Source organism: Oncorhynchus nerka, linkage group LG11 (assembly GCF_034236695.1).
Source record: "Oncorhynchus nerka isolate Pitt River linkage group LG11, Oner_Uvic_2.0, whole genome shotgun sequence".
NCBI lineage: Eukaryota > Metazoa > Chordata > Actinopteri > Salmoniformes > Salmonidae > Oncorhynchus > Oncorhynchus nerka.
The window spans coordinates 36,106,887-36,127,258 of record NC_088406.1 but is presented as its reverse complement, the minus strand read 5'-3'; the positions used below and the strand labels follow the sequence as shown (position 1 = coordinate 36,127,258).

The 20,372-nt window shown below is 43.4% G+C and overlaps 1 protein-coding gene across 1 annotated transcript in view; it reads left to right on the top strand.

Annotated features, from left to right (window-relative positions):
• tyw1 (tRNA-yW synthesizing protein 1 homolog (S. cerevisiae)) overlaps positions 1 to 14,706 on the top strand; it is a 62,102-nt gene extending 47,396 nt beyond the window's left edge. Inside the window, 3 exon segments of the mRNA XM_065024064.1 lie at positions 7,970 to 8,102; positions 14,351 to 14,433; positions 14,435 to 14,706. Coding sequence (XP_064880136.1) covers positions 7,970 to 8,102; positions 14,351 to 14,433; positions 14,435 to 14,564 — 346 coding nt within the window. The 3' untranslated portion in view covers positions 14,565 to 14,706.
• Positions 14,707 to 20,372: the final 5,666 nt, after the last annotated feature.

Below are 20,372 nucleotides of genomic sequence, written 5' to 3'. Positions count from 1 at the left end.
TTCCTTTGCTTGGCTCTCTTATGTTGAACATAATAAACGGCTCCTTATCCTCCGGACGTGCACCAAACTCACTAAAAGGGGCAGTAAATAAAGCCTCTTGAAAAAGCCAAACCTTGACCCAGAAAATAAAAAAACTATCGGCCTATATTGAATCTCTCATTCCTTTAAAAAAAAATGAAAAAGCTGTTGCTCAGCAACTCACTGCCTTCCTGAAGACGAATAATGTATACAAAACCCTCCCGTCTGGTTTTAGACCCCATCATAGAACTGATACCGCACTTGGTGAAGGTGGTAAATTATCTGTAAATGGCGTCAGACCAAGGCTCTGCATCTATTCTTGTGCTCCTAGACTGTAGTGCCGCTTTCTAGAGTATCGATCACCACATTCTTTTGAAGAGATTGGAAACTGTAATTGGTCTACGCCAGGCCTGGTCAAAGGCCAGCCCATATGCGTCCCGCAATCTGATTCAATATGGCCCGTGGAATCATGCTCAGCTCACAAAGAATTTGCAATAGTAAAATTGAAAAACGTATTTGTTATTCAAATTAAAAGCCCAATGAATACTCGCCTTTGTGTAATGATTTAACTCCCACCGCTTGTGGGACATTTTATTTTGAAGGCACTTATAAATCACAACTGCACGAGCACAGACAGTGACTGACGGATCCTGTGTTCTGCCTTTCACCCAGGACAACGGAATGGATCCCAGCCGGCGACCCCAAAAAACGACTTCATAAAAGGGGAAAATGAAGCAGTCTTCTGGTCAGACTCCGGAGACGGGCACATCGTGCACCACTCCCTAGCATTCTCCTCGCCAATGTCCAGTCTCTTGACAACAAGGTTGATGAAATCCGAGCAAGGGTAGCATTCCAGAGGGACATCAGAGACTGTAACGTTCTTTGCTTCACGGAAACATGGCTCACTGGAGAGACGCTATCGGTGTCGGTGCAGCCAGCTGGTTTCTCCACGCATCGCACCGACAGAAACAAACATCTTTCTGGTAAGAAGAGGGGCGGGGGCGTAATGCTTCATGGTTAACGTGACGTGGTGTGGCCACAACAACATACAGGAACTCAAGTCCTTCTGTTCACCTGATTTAGAATTCCTCACAATCAAATGTCGACCGCATTATCTACCAAGGGAATTCTCTTCGATTATAATCACAGCCGTATATATTCCCCCCCAAGCAGACACATCGATGGCTCTGAACAAACTTTATTTGACTCTTTGCAAACTGGAATCCATATATCCGGAGGCTGCATTCATTGTAGCTGGGGATTTTAACAAGGCTAATCTGAAAACAAGACTCCCTAAATTTTATCAGCATATCGATTGCGCAACCAGGGCTGGAAAAACCTTGGATCATTGCTATTCCAACTTCCGCGACGCATATAAGGCCCTGCCCCGCTATCCTTTCAGGAAAGCTGACCACGACTCCATTCTGTTGATCCCTGCCTACAGACAGAAACTAAAACAAGAAGCTCCCGCGCTGAGGTCTGTTCAACGCTGGTCCGACCAATCTGATTCCACACTCCAAGACTGCTTCCATCACGTGGACTGGGATATGTTTCGTATTGCGTCAGACAACAACATTGATGAATACGCTGATTCGGTGAGCGAGTTCATTAGAACGTGCGTTGAAGATGTCGTTCCCATAGACCCTGGGTCTCGACCCCGCCCTGTGCAACTGGGTACTGGACTTCCTGACGGGCCGCCCCCAGGTGGTGAAGGTAGGCAACAACATCTCCACCCCGCTGATCCTCAACACTGGGGCCCCACAAGGGTGCGTTCTGAGCCCTCTCCTGTACTCCCTGTTCACCCACGACTGCGTGGCCACGCACGCCTCCAACTCAATCATCATGTTTGCGGACGACACAACAGTGGTAGGCTTGATTACCAACAACGACGAGACAGCCTACAGGGAGGAGGTGAGGGCCCTCGGAGTGTGGTGTCAGGAAAATAACCTCACACTCAACGTCAACAAAACTAAGGAGATGATTGTGGACTTCAGGAAACAGCAGAGGGAACACCCCCCTATCCACATCGATGGAACAGTAGTGGAGAGGGTAGTAAGTTTTAAGTTCCTCGGCGTACACATCACAGACAAACTGAATTGGTCCACCCACACAGACAGCATCGTGAAGAAGGCGCAGCAGCGCCTCTTCAACCTCAGGAGGCTGAAGAAATTCGGCTTGTCACCAAAATCACTCACAAACTTCTACAGATGCACAATCGAGAGCATCCTGTCGGGCTGTATCACCGCCTAGTACGGCAACTGCTCCGCCCACAACCGTAAGGCTCTCCAGAGGGTAGTGAGGTCTGCACAACGCATCACCGGGGGCAAACTACCTGCCCTCCAGGACACCTACACCACCCGATGTTACAGGAAGGCCATAAAGATCATCAAGGACAACAACCACCCGAGCCACTGCCTGTTCACCCCGCTATCATCCAGAAGGCGAGGTCAGTACTGGTGCATCAAAGCTGGGGCCGAGAGACTGAAAAACAGCTTCTATCTCAAGGCCATCAGACTGTTAAACAGCCACCACTAACATTGAGTGGCTGCTGCCAACACACTGACTCAACTCCAGCCACTTTAGTAATGGGAATTGGTGGGAAATGATGTCAAATATATCACTAGCCACTTTAAACAATGCTACCTAATATAATGTTTACATACCCTACATTATTCATCTCATATGTATACGTATATACTGTACTCTATATCATCTACTGCATCCTTATGTAATACATGTATCACTAGCCACTTTAACTATGCGACTTTGTTTACATACTCATCTCATATGTATATACTGCACTCAATACCATCTACTGTATCTGCATTGTCGGAACTAGAAGCACAAGCATTTCGCTACACTCGCATTAACATCTGCTAACCATGTGTATGTGACAAATAAAATTTGATTTGATTTGACAGGCATGTCACAAATTGCGCAAAAATGTGTTTTTCAAAGAAAAGGAAAGTAGACGATGAATGTTGGGTGTTCCAGCAAGAGTGGACATCAAAATATTTATTCTTAGCTTCCTACTGCCTGAGCTATATTGTTGATGCAAATTGAGAAGAGCGTGGGGCCTAGGATCGAGTCTTGGGGTACTTACTCCCTTGGTGACAGGCAGTGGCTGAGACAGCAGATTTTCTGACTTTATACACTGCACTCTTTGAGAGAGGTAGTTAGCAAACCAGGTCAAAAACCCCTCAGAGACACCAATATTCCTTAGCCGGTCCACAAGAATGGAATGGTCTACCGTATCAAAAGCTTAGGCCAAGTCAATAAAAATAGCAGCACAACATTGCTTAGAATCAAGGGCAATGGTGACATCATTGAGGACCTTTTAAGATTGCAGTGACACATCCATAGCAGAGACCAGATTGCATACCAGAGAGAATACTATAGACATCAAGAAAGCCAGTCAGTTGATTATTGACACGTTTTTCCAACACTTTTGATAAACAGGGCAAAATAGAAATAGGCCTATAACAGTTAGGATCAGCTTGATCTCCCCCTTTAAATAAAGTATGAACCGTGGCTGCCTTCCAAGCAATGGGAACCTCCCCAGAAAGGAGAGAGAGGCTTGGCAGTGATAGGGGCAGCAACCTTAAAAGAAGAAAAGGTCTAAACCATCTGACACAGATGTTTTTTTTGGGGTCAAGTTTCAGGAGCTCCTCCAGCACCTCTGACTCAGTGACTGCCTGCAGGGAGAAACTTTATAGCAGAGCAGGGGAAAAAGAGGGAGAAGCATCGGGGATAGTCACATTAAAAGGGGTGGGAGATGAGGAAATGTTGGACGGGCAAGGAGGCATGGCTGAGTCAAATAGGAATTTAAAGAGCTCAGCCATGTGCTTATTGTCAGTAACAACCACATCATCAACTTTAAGGGACATGGGCAGCTGTGAGGAGGAGGGTTTATTCTCCAGGTCTTTAACTGTTTTCCAGAATTTCTTGGTGTTAGACCCACAGAGAGAGAACTGCTCCTTTAAGTAACTAACTTTGGCCTTCTGGATAGCCTGAGTGCACTTATTTCTAATTTGCCTGACCGAGAGCCAGTCAGCCTGAGTATGCGTGTGCCGAGCCTTTCGCCAAATGCAATTCTTGCGGTGGAGTAACTCTGCAAGGTCACGGGGGCTGAACCTGTTTTTAATTCTAATTTCCTTCATGGGGGTGTGTTAATAATACCTCTGAAAATATTTAAAAAAATAGGTCCAAGCGTCTTCGACAGAGGGGATCAAGTTGATTCTATACCATTTTACAGAGGCGAATTCATGAAGGAAGGCTTGCTCATTAAAGTTTTTTTTAGCTTGCGTCTATGACAAATCAGGACAGGTCATGGCATCATGGCCCTCATGAATGAACTGAATTCCAAACTACAAGGCAAAAGCCTTTTCAAAGCCTTGAAGGAAAAGACTTGTCAAAGCCTTGACGGAAAAATGACTTCTCCTGACCCGCCAAGTAGAAGTCAACAATCTCACCCACCTTCCGATACTACTAGTCTGTTCCCTAGCAGATGACAACAATCTCACCCACCTTCCGATACTACTAGTCTGTTCCCTAGCAGATGACAACAATCTCACCCACCTTCCGATACTACTAGTCTGTTCCCTAGCAGATGACAACAATCTCACCCACCTTCCGATACTACTAGTCTGTTCCCTAGCAGATGACAACAATCTCACCCACCTTCCGATACTACTAGTCTGTTCCCTAGCAGATGACCAGCAGGAGAAGTATACGCTGCTGCGTACTTTGAACTGTGAGTTTTTTTCCATTGTTTTGGAAAATGACATGCTGTTGGTTTCCTCTCCTTTCACCTTCAATGTGGATAACGCTCCCACTGACCTGCAACTTGAGCTTATCGGTCTTCAGTCTGATGCAATGGTTGTTTTGAATAGTTCTCCAATGTCACTGACGATGTTCTATGCATCTCTGTAACGGCTTTCTAATGGTGAAGGAGAGTTGGACCAAACTGCAGCGTGTAGATTGCGATCCATGTTTAATAGAAAAAACACACGTAAACACGAATCAATGCAAACACTACAAAAAACAATAAATGTAACGAAAACCGAAAACAGCCTATACTTGTGTCAACTAACATCTAACACGGACATCAGGACACTAAGGACAATCACCCACAATACAACCAAAGAATATGGCTGCCTAAATATGGTTCCCAATCAGAGACAACGATAACCACCTGCCTCTGATTGAGAACCACTCCAGACAGCCATAGACTTACCTAGAAAACCCTACTAAACTACAATCCCACTAACATACACACCAAAACCCCCAGACAAAACACACCACAATACAAAAACTCCATGCCACACCCTGGCCTGACCCAATACATAAAGATAAACACAAAATACTTAGACCAGGGCGTGACAATCTCTCGATGAACAAAACTTTCCAAAGATTAGGAGTCATGCTCAGAAGATGTTTGTACTGTTTGGGTCAACCAATGTATGTGAAGACATTTTCAGTGATAGAAAAATAAAACAAGTCAAGGAACAGATCATCTCTTACTGACTCTCACCTTTCAGCAATCCTGTGCATAGCGACGTCAGAAACGATACCTGACCTCACTGCTCTAGTCAATGCCCATTAGAGACTTCACTCCTCACACTGATTGAGTAGTTTAAATGTAATGTTGAGCTCTCTCTTTGTGTTTTTGTGCATACCTGTTAACAAGAGTTCTGTCCGTGGTGCTGAATGCAAAGTGTACTTTTCCCTCTGAGGTCATTGCATGTTTAATAATGAAAATACCTATCAAAAGGAGAACATGGTGTAATGATCTTCGTCTTCGTCGGATGAGGAGTAGGAAGGATCGGTCCAAAATGTAGCGTGGTAAGTGTCCATGATTATTTATTAGAACAGAACACGAACATACAAAATAACCAAGTGAATGTAAGAAATGAAAATCGAAACAGTCCTGAAAGGTGAAAACAGGAAACAACTACCCACAAACACCAGGTGGGAAAAGGCTACCTAAGTATGGTTCTCAATCAGAGACAACGATAGACAGCTGCCTCTGATTGGGAACCATACCAGGCCAAACGCATAGAAAAGTAAAACAGAAAAACAACAGAATGCCCACCCCAACTCACGCCCGACCAAACCAAAATAGAGACATAAAAAAGGAACTACGGTCAGGGTGTGACACATGGAGGGAACATTATTTCTGTGCATGTTAAAAAAGTAAAATAATTAGCATATTTGGACGTGATTTACAGTAGATATATCTGTCAACACAGTCATACACATGATATATAATTCTGGCCCGCGATGGAAAAATATATTCTAATGTGGCCCTCATGGAAAATAATTGTCCAAGCCTGGTCTACGCGGTCAAGTTCTTGCCTGGTTTAGGTCTTATCTGTTGGAAATATACCAGTTCGTCTCTGTGGATGGTTTGTCCTCTGACAAATCAATGGTAAGTTTTGGTGATCCTCAAGGTTCCATTGTTTTCACTATATATACTACCTCTTGGTGATGTCATTCGGAGTCTTGATGGATGTACAGTAGTTTCAAATAAAACTGTGAAGGACCTTGTCGTTACTCTGGACCCTGATCTCTCTTTTGAGGAACATATCAAAAATATTTAAAGAGTAGCCTTTTTCCATCTTCGTAACATTGCAAAAATCTTAAACTTTTTGCCCAAGACTTATGCAGTAAAGCTAATCCATGCTTTTGGTCCTTCCATACATACCTACACGCACACTACAGTCACAAGACGCAGACCTCCTTATTGTTCCTAGAATTTCTAAGCAAACAGCTGGAGGCAGGGCTTTCTCCTGTAGAGTAAAATATGTATGGAATGGTCTGCCAATCCATGTGAGATGTAGACTCGGTCTAAACCTTTAAGTCTTTACTTAAGACTCATCTCTTTAGTGGGTCATATGATTGAGTGTAGTCTGGCCCAAAAGTGTGAAGGTGAACGGCAAGGCACTGGAGTGACGGAACCACCCTTGCTGTCTCTGCCTGGCCGGCTCCCCTCTCTCCACTGCAATACTCTACCTCTGACCCTATTACGGGGACTGAGTCACTGGCTTGCTCCCGCTCTCCCATCCTTTCTGTCCTCGGGCTCGTACGGTGGTGGGCTATATATCTTTGTGGGCTATACTCAGCCCTGTCCGGGAGTAACTTTGGATGGGGCCACTGACCTGCTCACCGGACTTTCTACCTTGTTGTGCTGCTGTTCCAGTTTCTGCTGTTCTGCCTTGTCCTGGACCTGCTGTTTCTACCTTGGAATGTTTGGCTATGAAAAGCGAACTGACATTTCCTCCTGAGGTGTTAACCTGCTGCACCTTATATAACCACTGTGATTATTATTTGACCCTGCTGGTCATCTATGAATGTTTGAACATCTTGAAGAATGATCTGGCCTTAATGGCCATGTACTCTTATAATCTCCAACTGGCAGAGCCAGAAGCGGACTGGTCACCCCTCAGAGCCTGGTTCCACTCTAAGTTTCTTCCTAGGTTCCTGCCTTTCTAGAGATTTCCTTAGCCACCGTGCTTCCACATCTGCATTGCTTGCTCTCTGGGGTTTTTAGGCTCGGTTTCTGTATAAGCACTTCGTGATAACTACTGGTGTAAAAAGGGCATTATAAATACATTTGATTGATCTCTCTGGAGAGAGAACCCAATCCTGTGGCGTTATTGGAGTCGACAGTAATCCAGTAACATTCACAGGTTAACATGTTGCGGTGCAAAATCGTCATGGCATTCTGCCAAACTCAAGGAAGAGAGGAAGAGCGAGGCGGCGCAAACCAAAATGTTTCTCGCCTGCTGTGTCCCACACTGATTTCTCTCTCGCTCTCTCTCTCACTGTGATCTCTCTCTCACTATCCCCTTGTTCTCTTTCTCTCCCTGTCTCCCCATTCCCTCCCCCTCCCCCTCTCTCACTCTCATCCCTGTATCCTATTCCTCTCTGACCTCTTCCCCTCCATGAGTCTGGTACCGGTGACCAAGCTGTATGTGAGTGTGGGTGCCGGCACCAAGGGCAGTCTGAAAAAGATCGACCGGCTGCTCTTCAACAACTTCTGGCCGAGGTTCCTAGACAGCCTCAAGGATCTGGGTGAAAAGGTGAGTACCTCTAGTACCCTTCGTTCTAACACTACTAAGATAAACCGAGCCAAGGTAAGCTGTACTACACTGTGCTGGCCTGGATACAACAGTTGTTGGAACCATGCTGGGAATGGGAATGGAAAGCATTTTATAAATACTAGTAGCCAGTTTGGACAGGCTCAGTGCTCCAACCCCAGCCCCTCAAAACTAATTGACTAAGTTGGTGTTAAGCCAACCACACCCTCCCCTTAATTTTTACTGAATGTTCATCCAAACATCAACATCATTGTTATAGAAAAGCCCTGATAAGTACTGTTTCTATTAGCTGAGTGACTGCTATTGTGTCCTCACATCAGGGATTCAATATTATAGCCTGTTTATTATCCAAATGAATTGTAGCATTGAGCCTCTTTCATTATCTGCCTGTTGCGCTTCAATTATACGGTAAGTGGCTTCACACCACCAGCAGATATCAATGAATGGCAATTTTCCACTTTTATAACACTGTAATACAACCGATGTTCATTGGGGAACAAAGACCAATTTGATGCGTAGGTAAGTTGCCGTTTTTTCCCTTGCATGTGAGTCATGTTGCTGTTTTATACTGTGACTAGCCTGGTTCCAGATCTGTTTGTACTGTCTTGCCAATGCATGCCAATGACTATAGGAGTTTGGTTGAAAATTAAAATCTGTCCAATAGCATGATCATTATCATTATCCATGGAAAGTGTCCTAATTTGATGAGGCAACAGTAGAGAATTCTCATCTCCACGATTCAAAATTAAAAGCCAGGAGAGTTAAAAAAGAAACTCCAAACAGATAAGAGTGGTTGGCGAGGATGGACACCTTCTGATGCCTTATATTTTCACTCTCAAGGAGCGCAGTGCATCCTGGGAGTTTTCCTTTACCAATCAAAGCGGAGAGGGAATACAGTAGCACTCTCCCTGTCCCCTCTATGAGAAGTATCACTAGCTTTACATACTGGCTGGCATTACATGAATATGCTACACTGTGATTTCTATTCAACAAAAATATAAACGCAACATGCAACAATTTCAAAGATTTTACTGAGTTAAGGTTTATATAAGGAAATCAGTCAATTGAAATAAATACATTTGGTCCTAATCTTTGGATTTCACATGACTGGGCAGGGGTGCAGCCATGGGTGGGCCTTGGAGGGCATAGGCCCAGTCACTTGGCAGCCATGCCCAACCACTGGGGAGCCAGGCCCAGCAAATCAGAATGGGGTTTTCCCCACAAGGGCTTGATTACAGACAGAAATACTTCTCAGAAACCCTCCATGCCCTTCAGACGATCCCGCAGGTGAAGAAGCCAGATGTGGAGGTCCTGGGCTGGCATGGTTACACTAGGTTTGCTGTTGTGAGGTCGGTTGGACATAATGCCAAATTCTCTTAAAACTATGTTGAAGGCAGCTTGTGGTAGAGAAATGAACATTCAATTATCTGGCAACAGCTCTGGTGGACATGCAGTCTGCATGAAAATTGCCCGGCATTGTGTTGTGACAAAACTGCACATTTTAGAGTGGCCTTTTATTGTCCCCAGCACAAGGTGAACCTGTGTAATGATCATGCTGTTTAATCAGCTTCTTGAAATGCCAGACCTGTCAGGTTGATGGATTACCTTGGCTAAGGAGAAATGCTCACTAACAGATATATATATTTGTATATACATATTTGTACCCAAAATTTGAGAGAAAAAAGCTTTTTGTGCACATGGAACATTTCTGGGATGTTTTATTTCAGCTCATGAAACATAGGACCAACACTTTACATATTGCGTTTATATTTTTGTCAGTGTATATGTAAATTCTCAAATTCACATTCACAGACATCGCAATGTCACTTTGCTGGATGGTTGGAGAGGTATGGTACAGTGTGAAGATAATATATGTTCATACATCAGTATGCTGATCCTTTATTGTGGCTGAGGTTAGTGGAAATGTCTATTTCCTCCTGATTATAATGGTATACAGTACCAGGAGCACTGAAGTGTAATGTGGTTCCATTCATTATCATATATTTCCCTGTGCTTGAAATGAGAGAAATATCAATACGAAAGTAGGAAAGGTCTGTTTACCTCATTGGGGAACTTTGAGTGACAAATAATGGCAGTGGTCTCTGCAGCTTTCTACTCAAGCTTTTTTAGATGGTCAACGGCACCTCAGTGGAATGGGAATCTCTGTGTTTCTTTGTAATCCATTCCAAGCCTGTTTTTAATGATTTGTTGTTGCCAGATAGCTTCTCAGCTTCTTGAGGAACCTCAACTCAACTCTGGGACTGATTTAATGAACAGTGACCCCCAAACGAATCTCTGAAAATGCAAGTCACTGGCAAAGTCTGCAATTGAAACCGTCTTCATTTCATTGTACCCTCTGGAAAATGCAAGGAGTTACAGATGTAGGCTGTTTTATGAGTCGAGTTTTACAGTAATCCTCTCTTATTCTCCCAAGACTTATATTCCCTGTGAAATGTTTCAAAGAGAGAGACTTAATATTTTGAGAAAGTTCTGTCCGCTATCATTTGCTGCCATATCAGAGTGGAAGAGAAACATTGTCTGCCATCCTGATTGAAAACAGTTCACGAAGTTCACTCTGCCCTGCGATGCACTGGAGAAGTAGAAGAGGGGGAATTTTTGTTCTAACTTCTAAGAAGAGGACCTTGAGTCTGCTTGCAGCACATGTTTTCCATCTGAATAGAATAGTTGCAACTCCAATGCTTTCATCAATGGTGACGTTCCGTAGAATAACTATTTATATTTAATCATGCCTTTTATTACAGACTTGCTCACTGTCTGACAGACACAGCCATTCAACACAACATTCTCTCCTTCTCCACACGCACACACACACACACACACACACACACGCGCACACACACACACACACACACACGTGCGCACACACACACACACACACACACACACACACACACACACACACACACACACACACACACACACACACACACACACACACGTACACATAGACACTCATTCCCCCCATATTTTTGTGTTTCTCTGACTGAGTCACCCAATGAATGAATTCCAAGAAGTGACGTGAGGAATAATAGGAAATGTAGAGTCCACTCCTATAAGTCTTATCAGACACTGTGGATGTGTTCTTTCTTTGGAGAATTTATATGACAACATGAAGTTGCTACGGTGAAGGTGGTAACTAGAAAATGAGTCCCCTCCCCAACTCTCCCCTCCTATCCTTTCAGGGTAGCCTGATTTTACCCAGTATTATAAGAATACCCAATGCATCTGTGTATCTTTCAAAGCTTCTAACAGTGTGAACACACACACACACACACACACACACACACACACACATTCCCTCTAATAGCGTATCTAATTTCAATCTCCTTCATTAGCCCTTTTCTAGAAAGCAGTGGAAGAAAAACTGCACTCAGTGGCTTCGTAGCATAACAACCTTGAACATAGATGTGGGCTGTAAAATGTTTTATTGGGATGTCTTCACTTCCTGGCTACAATCAACCTGCCAGCCCCCCTCTGAGGCACAGTCTACTCTAGACAATGGACAGGTTTATTACAGCTTCATGTGTGAACCTCTTTTCACTGTAAATCTGGTAGTAAATGCAGCCAAATGGATTGCTGTAATTGCCGTCTGTGTCAGGCGTTTCACCAGTTATCGAAGTGATTTACTCTGCATTCGGGTAACTCATCGTTATCCACTACCTATGAATGTTTTTAACACTTAATAAAGCAAATTTCATGGCAGAAAAACATTCACTATGCACCAGGAATAGTCGTGGTTAGCGTTTTTTTTATTGTCAAGTGAGCAAATTACTGGTAGACTGTATAAACTGTTGTTTACTTATTATCACTTAGTACCTGTACCCAGTGGTTTTTATTCGGTTCTGCCTGGTTCATTTTCTGCAGCTAGTAGGATGGACCAGTCAAGTTTCTTGTCTAGGAGTAGTGAGGTCTCAATCTGTCTCTCTTTCTTTCTCTAGCTCTCCTTCTCGCCTTCCCTGGCCCAGTGACTTGTGATGATGTAGATCTGTACATTCTGGTGATGGATGGTGCAATACTGGCGGATATACATGGTATATAGAGTAAGGGAAGAAGGGGTTGTCAATGTATCCTTTTACATGGTGTATGGGATGCTTACAAGAAGGTTGCTTCTGAAGAACAAGGTAGTTGCAGACATATTTTTTCTCTGCATTCCTACGATTCTATATACAGTATATCTACATAATATACGATATATATATATATACAAACTATCAGTAATAGACAAAGCACCTGTCTGCCGACCAGACTCAAAATATGACCAAAAAACAGGTGTGCCTGCCTGCCAGTCTTGAACAGCCTCTCTAGGGAACAGGCAGAGACACTAACAGAGGTAGTGAGTTAGGCCATAGTGATCCCATCTCTGTGTGGCTCATAGCTTCCTCTCATGGTGGGCTCCACCCCCATCCCTGGTTGCTAAGCTCCCTCTCCCCTGATATTCTCTTCTCTCATTCTGACCATTCCCTCTTTCTCTCTGCTCTGCTTTCCAACCTGGCCTCATCCCTGTGCTGAGGGACTGATGGAGCTGTGCTGTGGCTGCTCTGTTGGCTTTGGAGGGGAGGTGGTTGCAAATACCTCACCTCCCTGCCTTCCTCCCTGGCACCATGGCCCAATTATCCATACCCCACTGAGCTGAAGGGGCCAGAGCCACCACTTCTCCCTCTCTCTGAGAAGAGGATAAGGGTAGCGAGAGAGAAATGGAGTGAGATAGAGAGAGAAGTATAGGAACAGGGGAGGAGTGTGTACCCAGTTCCCATTCTTTTCTTCTCTTCCATCGCCATTTACTTAGTCTTTCTGCTAGCTCCAACCTTTTCTCCCCTCACCTATTTACTTTGAGAAAAAAGGCAGTATGAAGTATACTGTGCTTATTATAGATGTGAAATATGAGGCAGTTAATCCGAGGGAGAACCATTCCTTTGTCAGGGAATGGGGGTTAGCCTATTTATTTCGACCCCCATTCCATTTCCTGTTTGGTGTGTTCCTGACCGTCACAGGTTAATAGATTGCCAGGGGACCTCAGCAGGTGGAGCTCGCCCCTGGATGACAGGTGTTATGGGCGGTGACCGTGATGAAGGTTCACCTGTGGGTTGACCTGTTTGACAGCCGTAAAACGACAGGAATGAGAATGATAGAGGGGCCTCTTACAGACAGTTCCATGGGTAGTTTTTCATGTCATTATACCCTACAGATATGGGGTAACAGCTCGGGAAACACCTTAGCAGTGTACAAAATCGTGGAGATCTTTCGAAAAACGTGACATTTCAAATACTCTGCACAGCATTTACGACAAAATGACATTCTAAATGTGCAGCTTGTGGATGCATCATGTCTCACTCTCCCTCGATCACGACAGACAGATGGGGGTGAGGCATGAAGCATCATCACAATCTGGATAGAGACGAGTGACATTAATACATTTATTAATTCTTCTATACGTCCCAATTCTGGCACTCTCAATTGAGCATGTCTTTTACTGTGCTGTGTTTATAATTAACGGTGTTTACATTCTAAAGGTCAATCGGCTATGGGGCGGCAGGTAGCCTGGTGGGTAGGAGTGTTGGACCAGTAACTGAAAGGGTGTTGGATCGAATCCATGAGCCAACAAGGTAAAAATCTGTTGTTCTGCCTCTGAGCGAGGCAGTTAACCTCCAACAACAACGACTCCCCGGGTGTTGATGACGTGGATGTTGATTAAGGCAGCCCCCCACTGATTCAGAGGGGTTGGGTAAAATGCAGAAGACACATTTTAGTTGAATGCATTCAGTTGTGCAACTCCCTCTCTCCCTCTCCTCCCCCCGCCCTCTTTCTCTCTCTCTCTCTCAATTGTTTCAATTCAATTTAAGGGCTTTACTGGCATGGAAAACATATGTTAACATTGCCAAAGCAAGTGAAGTAGATAATAAACAAAAGTGAAATAAACAATAAAAAATGTACACTCACAAGTTCCAAAATAATAAAGACATTTCAAATGTCATATTATGTGCAAATAGTTAAAGTACAAAAGGGAAGTCAAATAAATATGGGTTGTATTTACAAATGTGTTTTTCTTTTGGCAATAGGTCACACATCTTGCTGCTGTGATGGCACACTGGTATTTCACCCAATATATATGGGAGTTTATCAAAATTGGGTTTATTTTCAAATTCTTTGTGGGTCTGTGTAATCTGAGGGAAATGTGTGTCTCTATGTTCATATATTTGGCAGGAAGTTAGGAAGTCTCTCGACAGAGGACAGTGTACAAACTGACTCTGGTGAAGACGTGGACTGTAGACAAACTGAAGGCCTACTCAAAGCTCGCTGGGACAACTTGACTTCATTGGGGTCGAGGTTGGTGGTGACTCTTCCATCCAATCCATCTCTGCCCCATCCATTCCTCCACCCTCATTCTTGTTCCATGGCAGGAGCTATGAAAACAACAATATCTAGAATTCAGAGCTCCTTGTGGAGTGCAGTCAAGTCATTTATTGGAAAACCCTCTTTGGTAGTGTCTCTATCCTCGCCTCATTTGCCTTGTTTGTCTGTCTCTTTCCCCCTCTTCCTCTCTCTGACAGTGCTATGTTATGTATATAGGGAGTAGAACCACTTAATGACCAGACTCACATTTGCTCTCCTCATTACAATGTTTGTGTGAAAGCAAACCAATCACTGACTGACTCTACTGCAAATTAACTCATATAGGGGGCATAGAAAACACACAACATATGGTTAAATACCTCAGAAATACAATACAGCTCCCCCTTATATTCCCTGCAGTATGACAATAAAGAATATTTAATGACAATGTAATGGCGAAACTCCCAATGAATACAGGTTTAATGAAGTCTGAGCATGTCATACCCAATTATCTGCATTTTGTGCTGCACGTCTTCTTCCGACTCAATTTACTGACGGGGTTTATCCTCCTCTGATAACGGTCAGCTGGCCCTGTTTAGATGTGCCCTTCATAAGAAGTGCTAAGAGAAAATGGCTGATGTATCATGTAAAAAGGGAATTATCTGAACAACTGAGTCCGATCTGATGGCTTTTTCATGACATCCCAGATTAATCTCGCCGCACGCCAAACGCTGTACCATTAGTCATTGTTGAGTGATCTCCCACCACACGTATCCCAAGTGGCACCCTATTCCCTTTATATTGTAGGGCCTAATGTTTTTGTTCAGGTGCCTTAGTTCACTATATAGGGAATAGGGTTCCAATTGGGACACATACAGTGTGTGTGTAATTCATCTGAATGGCAGGGAGACTCACTACAGTACAGTACATTGACCCTGGCGTAGTAATTAGGCTGATAAAGTATTAATGTGATGGGAGGAGGAAGGTTGAGCCGTTCCCTTGTCGCACCACCATCATCATTTGATCCATCTGCAGTTGTCATAGTGACACACGCTGGTCTGGGGCCCCTGCCATTATTTAATTCAATACTCTTAAAGGAGATCGCTACGCCATTTCCTGGTTGCTAAAATTCTAATAGTTTGCTTGTTTGTCACAAACAAGAAATTAGGCAATGTATAGTGTAGAGAATCATTGCAGAATCTAAACCGCTGTGAAATATCCTTTCAGTAAACAAAAATATAGTATTTTCAGCTGTTTGAAGCTGGTCTACAAAACCTCAAAAGATACAAAACTTAAGAATGGGAAGCATAGAAATAGCACACATTGAACAGATCTAACGCTTCTTAGACTTGCTTTCAATGACAATCACAGATCTATAACTCGCATTTCTATGTACATTTTGTCAGGTCCCCAAAAAAGTTACATATTGCAAGCTTAAGCTTTGTTCTTTGTAGTGCTGTGAAGATTACCATTGTCTCAGTGACCTAAGTGCAGAGACTTGAAGGAAAAGACTGAAAGCTAGACAAAGGTTGCCTTGATTTGAAGTGAACTAAAAATGAAACCATGTAAGAACCCGGACTCTTGAGGCCACAGGTTGCCTAGTGGTCAGAGCGTTGTGCCGTAACCGAAAGGTTGCTGGATCGAATCCCCGAGCTGACAAGGTGTAAATCTGTCGTTCTGCACCTGAACAAGGCAGTTAACCCACTGTTCACCTGTAAGCTGTAATTGTAAATAAGAATTTGTTCTTAACTGACTTGCCTAGTTTACATTTACATTTACATTTAAGTCATTTAGCAGACGCTCTTATCCAGAGCGATAAATAAATTTAAAGTTTAAATAAAGGTTACATTGAATTGTTTTTTTTTGAGCAGCCTTGTCTGGCCAGCATGTGGTTTGGATAGTTTGTTTGTCTTCTTCATGCCTTTTTTCTTTTTAGATATTTTTAGGGTATTTCTTTTGACCCCTTTCTCCCCAATTTTGTGATATCCAATTGGTAGTTACAGTCTTGTCCCATCGCTGCAACTCCCGGACGGTCTCAGAGCCGAAGAGAGCCACGCATGCTCTGAAACACAACCGCCAAGCCGCACTGCTTCTTGACACACTGCCCACTTAACCCAGAAGCCAGCCATACCAATGTGTCGGAAGAAACACTGTACAGCTGGCGACCAAAGTCAATGTGCATGTGCCCGGCTGGCACATGGAGTCGTTAGAGCCCGATGGGACAAGGACATCCAAGCCGGCCAAACCCTCCCCTTACCCATCGAACGCGATGTAGTGCCTTAGACTGCTGCACCACTCGGGAGGCCCTCTGTATGCCTATTTCAGTTGGTCTTCTAGATGCAATTATTGATATTTTGTGGGTGTTTTCATTCATCCCTTGAATGGGATGCTTAACAACATTCTACAACTGCAATTCACTGCAATATCCGTGAGGCATGATACAGTTTAGTTCAATAGACTCAGGAACTTGGGGGTAAACTGTTGAACCTGTAAAATCTCCTCATATTTACTTCTCACAGCTATGCTGTCCAGTGCTGTTAGACTTTAAACTCCAAAATGAAACATCCTCAAAGCAAAGAAAAACACACAGGTAATTTTCTCAATGTGCTATAAGACATTTATACCACCAACATTGATGCATAATTTCTGGTCTATTATATTCTATTACCTAATCTCTTCCTTTGGCAGTACAGTAATTGTTAGAGGTACAATACGATGGCCCCTTTCTCCTGCTCTTTATCGCATCTTCTCCTTTAGACTCACCTCCCCTGAAGGAGAGGAGGAAGATGTGAAGAGGAAGTTACGCAAGATAGGCCACTATATCTCCTGTAAACTCTAAACAAGGCCGTCAGAATGGGAGGGGCCCTCCTTCCTCTCTCAAAAAACCCCACACCCCTCTCATTTCAAAACCGGGAGCATGCTTCGGCCTGATAAGTTACATGTGTAACTGTTTGTCACACACTTTGATCCAACGCTGTGTCCTGGGTTTAGGATTTACAGACACACACTGACTCCGGTGCTCCTCCCATCATTCACTCTCTCAGCAATTATTACAGCTCAGTCAGTTCAACATCTGCTTCTCTCCTTGAACTTCACTTCTTCACCTCCTGCTATGGGGAAGCTGTGATCACCCGCTCTCCTCATCCACACACACACACACACACACACACACACACACACACACACACACACACGTGTTAATGAAAATCCACCACACTTCTCACACCTTCTGTTAGCTCTCAGCTCAATCTCTCCACCAGCTGACTCAGAAGGTTCATCTCTGAGTCAGCTGTGTGCTGAGTGTGTTTGTGTGCATAATAATACAATCATTTGGTGTGTATTTATATTTGTCCTGTTTCACACGTACAAGTGTGTATTATACGCATGTGTGAATTGGAAATACAGTGTGTTTTATTTGTAAATATCCCATTCCCCCTGAGGTCACAGCCAGGGTCAGCCATTATCATGTCAAGGAGGCAGGAGCTGTGGATCGTTCGGCCAATCAGTGAGAGCCAAGGTTACCTGCAAAGATATTTCAATTGTGTTTAGTCATAGCATCAAGCCACAGAGTAAATGTATGGATCTGAGGCGGAAGCTATTGTGTCAAGGGACAGAGTACATTTTATGGATTCGGAACTGAGGAATCCTCCATACAGTTTAGGAGTTAAGAAAATAGTCCCCTTTAGGAATTACATTATTGTTGTGCAGATGTCAAGGTTGACTATAAACCCAAGTTTATAGTGCATTACCACTCCCACTCTAATCAACCTGTGTCTGGGCATTTAGAGAGGACAAACCCCAGGGATTTCCAACACAGACACATTCATCAACATTTATGCCATGCTGCATGCGCTGATATAATAGCCTACCTCAATTTTCGCTCTTTGGAAGAAAATATTCAGGAATTATTCATATATTTTGAGTTTATGCCAGGTTAATGCAGGCATTATTTGGAGCTTGTGTGTGCTGCACTGTGATGCACTGTTTATATTTGCAGAATCACTATATTGAGAGTACAGCATTAAAATATTAGACGCTGCTCATGGTTAATATAACCATGGCTATATAGGGCTGATGGTTCGGATAGTTTCCTAATGGCTAAAATGGAGAGCACATAAGTGGATTATTTTACATTTTTACACTCATGGTTACAGTTATATCCAACTATCCAACCATACCTAAAGTTACTGAAGTGTCTAGAAATGCCTGCATTTCTGAGGATTGTGTCAATTTCAGTGTATATCCTAGTTCTTAGAGGAGCTGAGATTCGACAACAACGAGCTGGTCGCAGCGCAGTGACAAACTATAAAAATGATTTCCATTAGCTGGGCAGAGGGAGGTAACTGAGTGGAACATGTAAAAGTTGCCCTATTTTCACCACCATGGGACAGAAAATTGGGACCTACTTGATATGGGAAAGTACTTACTACGACACAGCCTAGTGACCATGGCTTTTGCACAGCTAGAGATTCTTCTGAGATCAGGGTTTGGGAGAAGGCAAAGTGGCATACAATGCAACCCCTTTCAACACCTCAACTACAAATACCTAGGTGTCTTGTTAGACTGTAAACTCTCCTTCCAGACCCACATCAAACATCTCCAATCCAAAGTTAAATCTAGAATTGGCTTCCTATTTCGCAACAAAGCATCCTTCACTCATGCTGCCAAGCATACCCTTGTAAAACTGACCATCCTACCAATCCTCGACTTCGGCGATGTCATTTACAAAATAGCCTCCAATACCCTGCTCAACAAATTGGATGCAGTCTATCACAGTGCCATCCGTTTTGTCACCAAAGCCCCATATACTACCCACCATTGTGACTTGTACGCTCTCGTTGGCTGGCCCTCGCTTCATACTCGTCGCCAAACCCACTGGCTCCATGTCATCTACAAGACCCTGCTAGGTAAAGTCCCCCCTTATCTCAGCTCGCTGGTCACCATAGCATCACCCACCTGTAGCACGCGCTCCAGCAGGTATATCTCTCTGGTCACCCCCAAAACCAATTATTTCTTTGGCCGCCTCTCCTTCCAGTTCTCTGCTGCCAATGACTGGAACGAACTAAAAAAATCTCTGAAACTGGAAACACTTATCTCCCTCACTAGATTTCAGCACCAGCTGTCAGAGCAGCTCACAGATTACTGCACCTGTACATAGCCCATCTATAATTTAGCCCAAACAACTACCTCTTTCCCTACTGTATTTATTTATTTTATTTATTTATTTTGCTCCTTTGCACCCCATTATTTTTATTTCTACTTTGCACATTCTTCCACTGCAAATCTACCATTCCAGTGTTTTACTTGCTATATTGTATTTACTTTGCCACCATGGCCTTTTTTTGCCTTTACCTCTCTTATCTCACCTCATTTGCTCACATCGTATATAGACTTGTTTCTACTGTATTATTGACTGTATGTTTGTTTTACTCCATGTGTAACTCTGTGTTGTTGTATGTGTCAAACTGCTTTGCTTTATCTTGGCCAGGTCGCAATTGTAAATGAGAACTTGTTCTCAACTTGCCTACCTGGTTAAATAAAGGTGAAATAAAAAAATCAAATGATGAAACCCAGAAACACGCTTTGGGAGATATCAGAGTGTTCTGTATTCACTGAATGTTTTCCTTCACAATCATTTGACTCAGAAATGAACAAAGCATTTGTCAAAAAGAAAGATGAAACCATCAACAGCGTCTCAACAGATCAAAGGAGCCGTGATGTTGACAATTGACACATTTTTTTAAGAGCGGTATCTTACATCACACCATTATCATCAATTCACTTGGTTTTGTGCGTAAAACCTAGCTGTTGCTGCAACAGCTGATGACCCACCTGACTGCATTGCACTTTAGCCCAACCCAATTAATCATTGAAGCTGGAGACTTATATCTCCCTCACTAA